This window comes from Capricornis sumatraensis, chromosome 4 (assembly GCF_032405125.1).
Source record: "Capricornis sumatraensis isolate serow.1 chromosome 4, serow.2, whole genome shotgun sequence".
Taxonomy (NCBI): domain Eukaryota; kingdom Metazoa; phylum Chordata; class Mammalia; order Artiodactyla; family Bovidae; genus Capricornis; species Capricornis sumatraensis.
Window position 1 is genome coordinate 75,481,363 of NC_091072.1, and position 14,507 is coordinate 75,495,869.

A 14,507-nucleotide genomic window follows, 5' to 3' on the forward strand; every position below is an offset into this window, starting at 1 on the left:
CGGGGGGGGGGGGGCGCGAGGGGTGTCCCTGCAAGCTGTTTTGGGATCTTGCGTAGAATAACAGTACTCTGGCCAGGTAGCAAGGCTACAAGTTACATGCCTTCTGTTTACTGAAAAGGGGGGGTGCTGGGGAGTCCAGGCCCTGAAGATTCGGAAAGAAGGGCTGGGGCTGGGAGTACCCGGGAAAGGAGGGGAAACTCTGCATTTCTGTTTTGACAGGGGAGGTGATTGTGGAGGCACTAACAGTGCTCTTTCCTCTCGAGGGGGGTTGAGAGCCAGCAGAACGACTAGGGACTCGTTCCGCTTTCCTTTAGGCCCCCGAACGTGGCAGGAACCCACCCTTTGCAGCGCCAGGCGCCGTGCCTCACTTTCTCCATTTGCGGACTCCAGTTCCCAGGATGCAGAGCAGCGGCCAATCTCCAGGCTCTTCTTCCATCCCCCTCCCGGGAAAGATTGCTCCTGGCCAAGGCAAGGGGCAGCTAAGAGTTTCAGGGACCGATAACTCCAGCGAAACGGAATTAGAAAGTGCCCAGCTTCCTAGTTTTACTAGCCCGGTGGTGAAGGAGACAGTTCCAGGTCTGGGGCGAAGAGGACGGGGGCTTCATTCCCACGTGTCTGCACAGCGGCCGGCCCGGCGCAGTCGGGGTTAACCTATGGCGGAGGGATCCCGCTGCGTGTGCGTAGAACTGCAGAGTCACAGCCTTTCCTCCGAGAGGGCCGGATCCCTCCGCCGCTCCGCTCCAACACAAAATAGGGCCGCGTCTTCTCCTTTCTCCCCTTCTGGAGTGGGGTTCCCCGGGCAAAAGGGCCACCCGGATCTCGCGCCGAAGGCTTCCTGAATCTTCACGACCGCTGCCGAGATCTCGGGCCAGGAAATAGCCCCTTCGCAGGAACCACCCTACCGGCCGAACAGGAGGCGGAGGGGGGGGAGGCGGAGCGGCGCCGCGCTGCACTACTTTCCTCTCCGGTTGCAAATGGCTGCCTCGTTCCCCACTTTCCGCTCAGTTTCCTGACCCCCCGGCGCCGGGAGCCGGGGTTGGGCCATGCACCTCTAGGCCCCCCGCGATCACAGCCAGCCGGGGGTCGAGGGGGTGCCGCCGATCTGAGCCGGCCAGGCCGGGGGCGGGGCAGCTCCCGAGGCCAGAGGGGAAGGGAGGCGAGCGCAGGGCCTGGAGCGGCCGGAGGGGAGCGGGCAGAGGGCTCGCACCGCCCGCCCCTTCCTCTTCCTCGCCCACCTACCCTCCTCCCTTCCCCGGGGGGAGCAGAAGGTGGGGGGCTCGAAGCAGCCGAGGGAGAGTGCTCGGGGTCGAGGAGCCCAGCACTGGGTGTGTGTCAGGTTCAGCCCCGCGGCCCCGCCGGCTCCGTGTCGCCGTAGCTCGCGCGGCCCCGGGGCGCCGGCCCGAGGGGGAGAGGGGCTCCGCGCTCCTGCGAGGGTCTCACGTTCCATCCGGGCCCGGCGCGGCGGCGCGGCATTCCTTCCGGGCTGCTGGGGAGGCGCCTCGACGTTCCATCTGGAGAGCCTCGACGTTCCGCCCGAGCCCGGCGCGGGCGGCCGGGGCGCTGGCCCGGCCCTAGGACTGAGAGGCCGCCCGGCGACGCGGATGCGGAGCCTGCTCGCCCAAGATCAAAGCCACCGGTGCTCTCTTTGTGTCCGCTCGGGATTCGCCGCCCTGGGGCTGTCCATGGAAACCTAAACTGCTGGAACCCGAGGCAGAGAACCCTTCTTCGGCTTCTTGCTTTTTTTGAGGGGGGGAGGGTGGCCACTCCGACCTGGATTTACCGTTCTTGGCCCCCTTTAGCCCCCCCGTGCGGGGGGCGGCTGTGATCGCTCTGGCGGTTGGAGGTCGGGGAGCGGCCCGGGCTCTGGCCATGTTCTCGGATGAGGATTTCTGGATCGCCCTGTGAAGAGGTGAGTGAAGTCCGCCCGGCCAGGGCCCAGAAAGGGTTGGACTGGGGGCATAGCCAGATGGACTATCTTGGCCCGAGCTGGCCTGTAGGTTGGAGAAAGGGGTGCCAGAGCTGAGGAGGGTTCCTTTTGGCAGGGTCTGTCAAGGGAACCTGAGCCAGTCGCCAGAGGAGAACCGAGGCCTGGTGTCCTGGGGTGTGCCTCTTTAAAGACTGGGGGGTTCAGGGAACCACGGGAGTTTGGGAACCTGGCCAGAAAGTCTCTCTGCCTGTTTATTTTTGTGTTGGGGGGAGCTCTACTAAACTAGGACCCAAGCCCTGATGCCAGCACCAATCCCAGTCAGCTGCTTCTCCTTCAGGGTTCCTTGTGGGCCTTGGGAATAGAACAACTTGGGAGCGGGGGTAGGGTGCCACTGCCAGGCCAGACTTAGCGCCAGGTTGGACTTTAAGGTTGTTCTTGCTCATCCGGACGCCGAGAGCAGTCTCTAGGAGACTCAAGGAATCCTGATTCCTGCACTAGGCCTTATTTCACTGTGCATGGAGCAGAGTGTGTGGAAACTGACTATTGTGATGAAGGAGGTGGCTGGGGCAAGAAGGAGGCGGGGCCGGGGGCAGCTCTGGCCTTGCTGGTCAACTTTAAACTATCCCTGCCTGGCAAAGTGACCCCAACGAGGCCTAGTGCTGTCTTAGCCTGCTTTGCCTTCCCTCCTCTTGGGATGGACATAATCTCTAGGGGATTATAGAGGAGGCTGTTGAGATTTGCTCCCTGTGAATGTGGGCTGCAAAAAATGGCTTTTGTCTCCCGCTTTCTCTGGGCCTGGTTGCCCATAAGTCTCTGGCCAGTCCAGCAGGGCCCCTCCCAGACCTCACCAACCTTTTTCAGTCAGGGAATGTTAACTAGTCCTGTGATCCAGTCCCAGCCTTGCAGAATAGGGTGGCCTGTACCTCTTTGGAGGAGAAATGACCTGATAGGAGCATGTCTCTGAAGCCAGTGTTTTCAGCCCTGGCAGGAGGTGTTGGGGAGAAGGGGAGTGTGTGTGATTGCATGAAGGGTGCAGCATGAGCCTCTGGACCCTGGGCTGGGACAGCCCCTCTCACAGCTGTCATGCTGCCCAGCCAGGATTTGGCTGCTGTATTTTGCTCCCTCATTCTGTCCCCTCCAACATACAGAGGCTCGGCCACTTTGAGCCTGGTCTCGGAAAGGACAGCATAGGGGTTTGCCCTTGAAAGGTTTTTGGGGTGGTAATCCTGAGGTGAGAGGTGGCACAGGGGTGCTGAAATGAGGCTAGCTGTCACCCATGCTGTCTGCCCCTGCCTCCTGTGGAGGGCCTCTCCGGCTGTCCGTCCCTAAAGAACTTCCTTAAGAGACACCACTCCTTTTTGGCTGTAGCTGACCCTAGGATGACCCAGGGATAGTTGGGAGGGTCTCCAGAGCCCCTGTTGCCATTTGGGTTCTTCCCTGGAGGGCCAGCCCAAAATGGGGGTGGGGAGAGGTGTGGTTTGATTCTCAAGCTGGGAACCAGGAAGTCCTGAGTCCTACAGAAGAGCTGTTCACTCAAGGGCCTGCTTCAGCCTTTCACCTCTCCAAGCCTCCATTTCCCCTTTGGCTGGCATAATGGAGCTAAAGCTTTTGGTCTGGGAAGGAGGCAGGGAGTAGAGTGGGTTGACATGAATCCCTGCCTTCTTCCTTGCTGTCCTGGGCCTCTTCAGCCTGGGGTCAAATGGACCCACCATGGTTTCACTCCCTAGATCTGTGTTTCTCTAGGATCCCTAGTTGCCTTGCGGAAGCCTGGCCAGGCCTTAGCCCAGTTTAGATCCGGGGAAAAACCCTTGGTGTATATGTGTGTTTCTGGCTGTGAATGCTGGGACAGGGGAACCTGTGGTTTTTATTTGTTTAGATCTGTTCAGGGGCCTGACAACTCACACTCAGCATTGGGAGGGCAGGTGCTGGACTGCCGGGTAGGGAAATGGGACTCCTTAGAAGAGCCTCTGGATTCTCTGGTCCAGCTTGGAGGACACTCGACCCTTGGCTTATCTCTCATCTTCCATGATGCCGTAAATGAGGCGGCAGCTTTGGAGGATGTTGGTACTGTTTCCCAAAGCTGGATGAAGGTGGTTTCTGCACCTCCCCAGGCAGTGCCTGCGTTACCAGCTTGAGAGGGCTGCGCTTGGGGGAGGGCGGAGGAATTTGTCCCTCTGGCCTTGTGTGAGGCAGTCCTCCCACCCACTGCGCTATCACTGTTGCTTTTGATTTCTTGCTGTTTGTGACTCCTTTAGCCTCAACTTTGAGAGCACATCAGTTGGAAGCTCTTGGGGGCATTTAGTGGTAAGGTACCACAAAAGTTACACATGTTTAAGAAACTTTGAAGCCTTCTGGGTGTGGTCAGGCCTTGAATGGTTGAATAGGAAGGGGAGCCTAGCTGGTGCCCTGACCTCCAACCCCTACTTCACATAGGTGGCTTCTGGGGGGCCCTTGAAGTGCCAGAGCATCTTTTCTCTGGGCTGGCTAGATGGCCACCCTGCTTTCCTTTTAGGTGTGATTATGTGAGTGACAGGTTTGGGAAAGAGATGATCTGGGAGTAAAGGTAGCAGGTATCAGGTGATACTTCACTTTCCCAGTAGAATTTAATAGTGTAAAGGGAAAAGAGTAAAAATTTCCCTTCCTGTGGCATGTCCCATGAGGCCCATTGCCAGTCTCTGGAAATGAAGTATTAACTCAGGGAAAGAGCACTGATAGTGTGGCTCTTAGGTAACTGATTTATGGATCCTGGGCATCTTTGAGGATTCCCCCAGTCTCATCTGCCCCATGCACTCAACCCCAAGTAGCTGACTGGAGTATTTGGTGTGGGGAGAGAGGCTTGTCATTACACAGGTTGGTGTGGTCCTTCTGGTTAAATAAGAGGAGTGGAAAAGGGGAGACAGAAAATTCTCAAACTTTCATTTAGAGTTCTGTAACCTACTCCACCTGCTATGGGAAAATAATACTTTCTGTAGTTTCTCTGCTTAAGCCCCTACCCTTCCCACTAAGAGCTGTTGGCACCTGTCCCTTTCTTCCTTCTTCTATAAGGACCCCTTTCCTCTTCCTCAGCTCTGTAATTCTTTACTTCTCTCTTTTTTGTACTGTTTATTAGTTTCCTCTGAGATTTAAGAAAATATGCCAAAAGGTGTGGATCTTGACCTTTTTAGGTATAACTTCAGTGTGTTTCATTTGGCTCTGGGATAGGCAGGCATATCTTAGAAGAGGGGACCGTTACCCCCCACCCCCATAGTGTGTGTGGAAACCCTGCCTGACGGAAGAGGAAGGAAGCTGCTTTGCTGTGTCCTGCCCCTGTTTAGAACAGCTCCAAGTGGCTGTGTGCTTCCTGAGACTACAACTCCCAGCATGCCTAGCACCAGGCCTGGCTACACATGCTCAGTAACTCTTAAGGCCCCTTCTGTTAACTTCTAGGGACATCTAAGGAGGAAGGGCAGTTGGCGTTGCTAAGGGCAACGACCTGAGGCCTTCATGCTGGGTGAGAACTTGAGCTCAGTCATGGCAGGGGCCAGGGGGTGGGACTGAGCTAGATTTAGATGGGCAGTAGGTGGGAAATGGGGAGTTTCTTCTGTTATGATTGGAATATTCTGGTTGAAACCAGTGGAGTTGGGGGAGATCCATCCATAGGTGGGCTTTCGTTCCAGTAACATGTTCTACATCTTGCAAGACCCCAAATTTGGTCTCCAGTAGAGGGATTTCAGCTGAACTCAGACTTCTTGGTTTATGACTACTCCTGGGTTAGTGCTGAAAGACCTCTAGGATGGTAGCTGACTTGAGAACTGAGGGAAAAGTCCAAGGGATAGGGCCTACCAGCAGCCAAGAACTGTGAGGCAAAGAAGGGTACTAGATGTAGCTTGTGGGTGCTTCTGGTTGTCCTGGGAACTCTTAGGCAGGAGATGGGAAGTGGATCCCCCGGGAATTCAGAGTGGAAGAAGGGGATATGTGTTTATTGGAGGGGAAGTAGACCGTGGGACAAGGGTTGGGGAGAAGGATTTTCCTTGTCATTAGTACAGGAGTTTGTAGGTGTGATTTTGCTCTGATTTCTATAGGTTCTTGATAACATTAGATGCCTTCTCCTTAGGATTTGGAGCAAAGTGTTTAGTGAGAAGACTTCCTAGACAAATAGATATCTCTTGGCTCTGACAGGTCTCCCCGAGAGGGCTCTGCCCAGTCGGAGAGAGGGATGGACAGCCCGAAGCCGCCTGGTGAGGATAAAGATTCGGAACCAGCAGGTGGGTAGGACAAACACTGGGTTTCTGTTCTTCCCAGGAAATCTTAGATTTCTGGTCCTAGCACAGGGACAGAAGCTAAGTCTGTCTGATAGACAGGTAATAATTGAAGGACTTTGTTCTTTGGGACAGAAGTTGAAATGCCATCACTGTTATCCACCAAGGGTTTTGGGTAATCTCATGGGTCTGATGAGTGGGCTGGTATTAAACAGAGGATAATGGCTGATACATCTTTCTTCTTTGTTCATTCAGCTGATGGACCTGCAGCCTCCGAGGAGTCAGGTGCCACTGAGCCAGACCTTCCCAAACCACATGTTGGGGAGGTCTCTGTGCCCAGTTCTGGGGGTCCCCGGCTTCAGGAGCCTCCCCAGGACTGCAGGTAACTAGTTTGGGGAAATGAGGATATAAAGATGTATGAAGACTTGATTTGAGCATCTGGGGCTTTCAAAGTGGAAGATTTAGGAAATGAGTGTTCAGGAAGCATAGGTGTGCCAAGTTGTTGGGTTGTTGAGGGTGCCCTAGGGCAGGACCGGCGTGGTGCTGATGCTTGTGTGTTCACAGCGGGGGTCCGGTGCGGCGTTGTGCTCTCTGTAACTGCGGAGAGCCCAGTCTACATGGGCAGCGGGAGCTACGGCGCTTTGAGTTGCCATTTGACTGGCCCCGGTGTCCCATGGTGTCCCCTGGGGGGAACCCAGGGCCCAGTGAGGGAGCGCTGCCCAGTGAGGACCTATCACAGATTGGTTTCCCTGAGGGCCTGACACCTGCCCACCTGGGAGAACCTGGAGGTAAGGGAAGGGAAGTGGGGTAGCTGACTTGGGGAGGAAATGGGGTAGGGGCTAGGTGGTCCTGAACCAGGGGTCACATTCTTGTTAACTGTTTTCCCTCTTTCTACCTATAAAGGGTCCTGCTGGGCTCACCATTGGTGCGCTGCGTGGTCGGCAGGCGTATGGGGGCAGGAGGGCCCAGAACTATGTGGTGTGGACAAGGCCATCTTCTCAGGGATCTCACAGGTGGGGCGGGGGCCAGGGAATGGCACAGGCAAAGGGCAGGGTGGGCAGAGGGCATACTGGGGTAGATCTGTGCCTGGCCTGTGGCTCTGGAGAGAGCTGGCCAGCGCTGAGGCTTTGTTTCCACTCCGGCAGCGCTGCTCCCACTGCACCAGACTTGGTGCCTCCATCCCTTGCCGCTCACCTGGATGTTCCCGTCTTTACCACTTCCCCTGCGCAACTGCCAGCGGTTCCTTCTTATCCATGAAAACACTGCAGCTGCTATGCCCAGAGCACAGTGAGGGGGCCGCACATCTGGGTGAGGAGTCCTGCCGCTTGGACAGGGGACACGTGAGGGTCCACGGCTGCTGGGGTTTTTTTGCTCTGCAGAGTGCTCTGAAATCTGTAATTACGTGCTGTCAGTCTGCCCCATGAAAATAGGCTTGGACTCTTGAGTGCAGTGGCTTTGCCTGTCTCATTTACTGTGGTCTCTGTAGTGCCTGGGTTTTCCAGGTGGCACTAGTGGTAAAGAACCTGCCTGCTAGTGCAGAAGTTAGAGATGTGGGTTCGATCCCTAGTTGGAAAGATCCCCTGGAGGAGGGCATGGCAACCCACTCCATATCCTTGCCTGGAGAATCCCATGGACAGAGGAGCTTTGTGGGCTACAGTCCATGGGATCTCAGTTGGGTGCGACTGAAACGACTGAGCATACACGCACGACGCAGTGCAGTGCCCAGAGGAGCGCCTGGCATATGTCAGGCAGACACTCAGAAACTCTGTTCATTCTGTGTCTGTGGAACGCCAGTTAGGTAGACAGCACTGTGCTGAGTCCTATAAGGAATCTGTAGCTGACCTGTGTCATCCTTTCCTTCTTACTGCAGAGGAGGCTCGCTGTGCAGTATGTGAGGGGCCAGGGGAATTATGTGACCTGTTCTTCTGTACCAGCTGTGGGCATCACTATCATGGGGCCTGTCTGGACACTGCTCTGACTGCCCGCAAGCGTGCTGGCTGGCAGTGCCCTGAATGTAAAGTGTGCCAAGCTTGCAGGTAAAAGTGGGAGGGCAGAAGGGAACCTTAGGTGAAGCACAGGTCAGGGTTGAAAAGGAGGGCAGGGAGAACCCTGTTATGTACCCCCGCAGGAAACCTGGGAATGACTCTAAGATGTTGGTCTGTGAGACGTGTGACAAAGGATACCATACCTTCTGCCTGAAACCACCAATGGAGGAACTGCCTGCTCACTCTTGGAAGTGCAAGGTGAGTGTGCCCCAGTGCTGCCTTACTCTCCCTAATTCCACCTCCTGCAGTGCCCCAGGTTTCTCTGTTGGGACATGCACTGTGCTCTTCTCCTGTCTCTGTGTCTCTGTTGTCTGACCGGTGGCCATTTTGCTTGTTCCCTTCTGCTAGGCATGCCGGGTGTGCCGGGCCTGTGGGGCAGGCTCAGCTGAGCTGAATCCCAACTCTGAGTGGTTTGAGAACTACTCGCTCTGTCACCGCTGTCACAAAGCCCCGGGAGGACAGCCTGTCAGTTCTCTTGCTCAGCAGCACCCTCCTGTCTGTAGCAGGTAAGTGGTGTGGATTGGCAGAGGTTGGGAGGGGACCTGGGAGGTACTGAGATGGGCAGGGGTTGTGTTCAAGCAAACAGCCTTTGAGAGGAGAGCCCTCGGGTGAGCAGTACATTCCAGAGCATCCATGCTTCACCCCTGTGTGCTCTAGAGGGGTCAGTAGGTGATGCGAGTCTGCTTCCCGTGCCCTCTGCAGATTCTCACCCCCAGAGCCTGGCGCTACCCCCACTGATGAGCCCAATAGTCTGTACATTGCGTGCCAAGGGCAGCCAAAGGGTGGATACGTGACCTCTATGCAACCCAAGGAACCGGGGCCCCTGCAATGTGAAGCCAAACCACTAGGTGAGTAGGGTTTGAGGGTTCCTGAAAGTAATCCCCTTCTATCCTGTGGCAAGGGCCAATCTCTGCTTTGCCCTGATCCTGTACTTGCTGTGGGGGTGCAGCTGAGCTAGGTAGGAGCAGAGTGTGTTATGTCTGCAGGGAGAGAAGGGGCCCAACTTGAGCCCCAGTTGGAGGCCCCCCTAAATGAGGAGATGCCACTGCTGCCCCCACCTGAGGAGTCGCCCCTGTCCCCACCACCTGAGGACTCACCCACGTCCCCGCCGCCTGAGGCATCGCGCCTGTCCCCACCGCCTGAGGACTCACCCCTCTCTCCACCGCCTGAGGAGTCTCCTCTGTCTCCCCCACCTGAGTCACCACCCTTCTCTTGCCCAGAGGACTCCCCCTCACATCCCCCACTTGATACACCCTTACCCCCACCACCTGAAGCATCACCCCTGTCCCCACCACTGGAGGAGTCTCCTCTGTCCCCTCCCCCTGAAGAATTGCCTACTTCCCCACCACCGGAAGCATCTCGCCTGTCTCCACCACCGGAAGAGTCACCCATGTCTCCGCCACCTGAAGAGTCACCCATGTCTCCGCCACCTGAGGCCTCTTGTCTGTTCCCACCGTTTGAGGAGTCGCCCCTGTCCCCTCCACCCGAGGAATCTCCTCTCTCCCCGCCACCTGAGGCGTCACGCCTATCCCCACCACTTGAGGACTCACCCATGTCCCCACCACCTGAAGACTTGCCTATGTCCCCCCCGCCTGAGGTGTCACGCCTGTCCCCCCCGCCTGAGGAGTCTCCCCTGTCACCGCCACCTGAGGAGTCTCCCACATCCCCTCCACCTGAGGCTTCACGCCTGTCTCCTCCACCTGAGGACTCCCCTACATCCCCGCCACCTGAAGACCCGCCTGCTTCTCCGCCTCCGGAGGACTTGCTCGTGTCCCTGCCGCTGGAGGAGTCACTGCTGTTGCCACTGCCTGAGGAACTGCGACTCTGCCCCCAGCCCGAGGAGCCACACCTGTCCCCTCAACCTGAGAAACCACGCCTGTCTCCTGCACCCCAGGAGCCGCGTCTGTCCCCTGCACCCCAGGAGCTGTGCCTGTCCCCTGCATCTGAGGAGCCACGCCTGTCCCCTGCACCCCAGCAGCCGTGCCTGTCCCCTGCGCCCAAGGAGCCACGCCTGTCCCCCGCACCCCAGCAGCCGCACCTGTCCCCCATGCCCCAACAGCCACACCTGTCCCCTGCGCCTGAGGAGCCACGCCTGTCCCCCGCGCCCAAGGAGCTGCGCCTGTCCCCTGCACCCCAGGAGCCCTGCCTGTCCCCCGCGCCTCAGGAGCTGCACCTGTCCCTCATGCCTGAGGAGCCACATCTGTCCCTTGCATCCGAGGAACTACGCCTGTCTCCCCAGCCTGAGGAACCGCGCCTGTCTCCCCAGCCTGAGGAACCACGCCTGTCCCCCCGGCCTGAGGAACCGCGCCTGTCCCCTCAGCCTGAGGAGCCATGCCTGTCCCCCCGGCCTGGGGAACCGCACCTGTCCCCTCAACCTGAGGAGCCCATTGAGGAGCCAGGCCTGTGCCCTGCATCTGAGGAATTGCCCTTATTCCTCCCACCCAGGGAGCCACCCTTATCCCCTGTGCTTGGAGAGCCGGCCCTGTCTGAGCCTGGGGAACCACCTCTGTCCCCTCTGCCTGAGGAGCTGCCGTTGTCCCCATCTGGGGAGCCATCTTTGTCACCTCAGCTGATGCCACCAGGTAAGGGGCACTTAGTACTCTGTTACTCTGGGACGGTCTTAACTCTTTATGGCACATCTAATCTAAGAGCCTCTCTTTTCCTCCAGATCCTCTTCCTCCTCCACTTTCACCCATCATCACAACTGTGGCCCCACCAGCCCTGTCTCCGTTGGGAGAGTTAGAGTACCCCTTTGATGCCAAAGGGGACAGTGACCCTGAGTCGCCACTGGCTGCCCCCATCTTGGAGACACCTATCAGCCCTCCACCGGAAGCTAACTGCACTGACCCTGAGCCTGTACCCCCTATGATCCTCCCCCCATCCCCAGGCTCCCCCATGGGACCGGCCTCTCCCATTCTGATGGAGCCCCTTCCCCCTCATTGTTCCCCACTCCTCCAGCATTCCCTGCCTCCCTCAAACTCACCCCCTTCCCAGTGCTCTCCTGCCTTGCCACTGTCGGTTCCTTCCCCGCTGAGTCCCATGGACAAGGCAGTGGAGGTCTCAGAAGAGGCCGAGCCACAGAAGATGGAGACTGAGAAAGCCCCAGAACCTGAGTGCCCAGCCTTGGAACCCAGCCCTACTAGTCCTCTTCCGTCTCCTCTGGGGAACCTTTCCTGCCCTGCACCCAGCCCTGCCCCAGCCCTGGATGACTTCTGTGGCCTGGGGGAAGATACAGCCCCTCTGGATGGGACTGATACTCCTGGTTCACAACCAGAGGCTGGACAGACCCCTGGCAGTTTGGCTAGTGAACTTAAGTGTTCCCCTGTGCTCCTGGACTCTGAGGAGCTGGCCCCTGTGACCCCTATGGAGGTCTATGGCCCAGAATGCAAGCAGGCAGGGCAGGGCTCACCCTGTGAAGAGCAAGAGGAGCCACGTGCACCAGTGGCCCCAACCCCACCTACTCTCATCAAATCCGACATCGTTAATGAGATCTCCAATCTGAGCCAGGGCGATGCCAGTGCCAGTTTTCCTGGCTCAGAGCCCCTGCTGGGCTCTCCAGATCCTGAGGGGGGTGGCTCCCTGTCCATGGAGTTGGGGGTATCTACAGACGTTAGTCCAGCCCGAGATGAGGGCTCCCTGCGGCTCTGTACCGACTCGCTGCCAGAGACTGATGACTCGCTATTGTGTGATGCTGGGACAGCTATTGGAGGAGGCAAAGCCGAGGGGGACAAGGGGAGGCGGCGCAGCTCCCCAGCTCGTTCCCGCATCAAACAGGTGAGGGGCTATCCAGCCACTGGATGTGTTTGATGTCCCGTCACTGTCAGAGGTACGGTTCTGTCACTCACTGATACCTTCCCACTTGACTTATTGAATCCTGGGTTCTCAGAGGGAGAAGGCAGTGGCACCCCACTCCAGTACTCTTGCCTGGAAAATCCCATGGACGGAGGAGCCTGGTGGGCTGCAGTCCATGGCGTCGCTAAGAGTCGGACACGACCGAGCGACTTCACTTTCACTTTTCACTTTCATCCATTGAAGGAGATGGCAACCCACTCCAGTGTTCTTGCCTGGTGAATCTCAGGGACAGGGGAGCCTGGTGGGCTGCTGTCTATGGGGTCGCACAGAGTCGGACATGACTGAAGTGACTTAGCAGCAGCAGCAGCAGCAACAGGTTCTCAGAGATCCTTGAATTCATCTTGTTCTTTTATTAAAGAGAACACCAGTAGCAGAGGGAAAATAAATTGCCCAGGTTCTTGGTTACTCAGTCAATAGAATCGGTACTAGAAACTCAGATCTCTCAAGCTAGTCTTTTTTCTTACTATACAGTACCATGTTGGCCACTCTTTCTTGGAAGATCAGGAGTGGTTTGGACCAGAGCTACCTACCTGTTGCTACTCTAGAGTTTGGGCTTCCTCCCTGGCCCTGACTGGGAAGCTTGGACTTTGTTACCTGCCACACTCTGTCCCTTTGTTTCTTCTCTTGCCTCTAAGCCTATGGACCCCACCTGTTAGCCCTCTACTCCTGTAATTACCTATTATCCTTCACTCAGGGTCGCAGCAGTAGTTTCCCAGGGAGACGCCGGCCACGTGGAGGAGCACATGGAGGACGTGGGAGAGGACGGGCCCGGCTAAAATCAACTACTTCTTCCATTGAGACTCTGGTAGTAAGGAGAGGCCTCCCATCCCCCAAACATGCTTCAGCTGGCCCCTTCAAGATTAAACACCCTTTAAATCCTGCCAGTCCCCTGCACGCTCTGCCTGCCTGCTAGCCTAGGGCCTGTCCAGCTATGTCTGTGCTCCTGTCCTCTTGGCCCCCAGGCTTCTCTGAAATGTGATGTTGGGCTGAGGCCCAGTTTGGGAGCTGGGGTGTTCTTCTGCTTCTTAGTCCTGGTTCCTGGCCTTCATCTTAGCCGGGGGTTTATGCCGCCTTCCCCCAACACCAAAGAGGAAAGCAGCTTAGTCGGGGCAGATTTAGCTCCCTCACTTTGCACAACTCTCTGCCTATAAGGTTGCTGATATCGATAGCTCTCCCAGCAAGGAGGAAGAAGACGATGATGATGATACCATGCAAAATACTGTGGTTCTCTTCTCCAACACAGACAAATTTGTGCTAATGCAGGTACCGTACTTGACGCAAGTAGTCCCATCTTCAGCAGTAAGACCTGGCAGACTGAACGCCAGGATGGCATTTGGATATATGTGTTTTGGTGGGAGGGTAAATGAGGAAAACCAGAGACCTACTTCTTGGAATACTAGAAAATGAGCTTGACACTGAACTGGGAGCTGGGAATGTAGCAGTGAAAAAGGCAGGAACGATTTCTGCTCTATTGAAGCTCCTAGTCTAGGGAACATGAGTAATTTTGAAGCTACAGAATTTGTCGTGTATGTTACTGTGATCCTGATCAGTCTTCACCCACCTTTTCTTTCACTTCTCATTACCTCTATCCACGGTAGCCTGTATCATTTCAGATTACCCGATCAGACGACCAAGGCAGGCTAGGAAGGAGCAGGGTCCCATGATGGCTTGCTCTGCCCTAATGCAGGGATAGGCTTTTGGTTCTCTGACTCCCTCCTGTGAGATTAGCGTCATAGTCAGTTACAGGGACTGAGTGGTGCTGAGGCTGTGAGGCGGGACACTTGGGTCTCTGTGTGTTTCCCCAGGACATGTGTGTGGTGTGTGGCAGCTTTGGCCGGGGGGCAGAGGGCCACCTCCTTGCCTGTTCCCAGTGCTCCCAGTGCTATCACCCGTACTGTGTCAACAGCAAGGTGAGTTCAGAGCCCCAGAGATACAGTCTGGGGAATGGGGTCAGTTATTGCTTATCCTAGGTCTCTTTCCTGGCCACTCTACTTAAAGTGGTCATTGGTCATGGAACTTGTTCATCAGTTTCCAGTGGCTGTCAAATTCATCTTGGGAAAAATGTTTTGGAAACCATAGTGGTCTTATGAGTTTCTTTGTTACAGATCATGACTTACTGGTATAATTGAGTACATTGTATAAATTGTGAGAACTTTTCTAGTAGAAAACATGGTCTGGATATAAAATATAAAATCAGAACCAAACACATGTCCACAAAGAGAAAGCAATGTTTTTGACTCAAGCATGATCAGTCATTTTGGGGTTTTCATTAACATTTAGAACTTGTCCACTGCTAACATTCACTGACTTGCAGCAGTAGCAGGTGCCCCATGTTCAAGAAAAGCTGGGGGAGATACCACCTGGGCAGTGAAAGATCTTAACAAGGCAGTGGCTGGGTGAGGCTGTTCTTTGACCAGTGGAGATCCCTGAAAGCCTAAGATTAAG

General features: G+C 56.2%; 1 protein-coding gene across 1 annotated transcript in view; it reads left to right on the forward strand.

Annotated features, from left to right (window-relative positions):
- Positions 1 to 6,122: 6,122 nt before the first annotated feature.
- The window catches only part of KMT2D (lysine methyltransferase 2D), a 33,138-nt gene continuing 24,753 nt past the window's right edge, over positions 6,123 to 14,507 (forward strand). The window contains exons 1-15 of the mRNA XM_068969972.1: positions 6,123 to 6,171; positions 6,421 to 6,547; positions 6,730 to 6,953; positions 7,069 to 7,178; positions 7,311 to 7,473; positions 8,036 to 8,201; positions 8,294 to 8,408; positions 8,559 to 8,716; positions 8,913 to 9,058; positions 9,197 to 10,311; positions 10,450 to 10,792; positions 10,879 to 11,984; positions 12,757 to 12,870; positions 13,215 to 13,325; positions 13,868 to 13,972. Of these exons, the coding sequence (XP_068826073.1) occupies positions 6,123 to 6,171; positions 6,421 to 6,547; positions 6,730 to 6,953; positions 7,069 to 7,178; positions 7,311 to 7,473; positions 8,036 to 8,201; positions 8,294 to 8,408; positions 8,559 to 8,716; positions 8,913 to 9,058; positions 9,197 to 10,311; positions 10,450 to 10,792; positions 10,879 to 11,984; positions 12,757 to 12,870; positions 13,215 to 13,325; positions 13,868 to 13,972 (4,152 nt within the window). The remainder of the gene's footprint in view (positions 6,172 to 6,420; positions 6,548 to 6,729; positions 6,954 to 7,068; positions 7,179 to 7,310; positions 7,474 to 8,035; positions 8,202 to 8,293; positions 8,409 to 8,558; positions 8,717 to 8,912; positions 9,059 to 9,196; positions 10,312 to 10,449; positions 10,793 to 10,878; positions 11,985 to 12,756; positions 12,871 to 13,214; positions 13,326 to 13,867; positions 13,973 to 14,507) is intronic.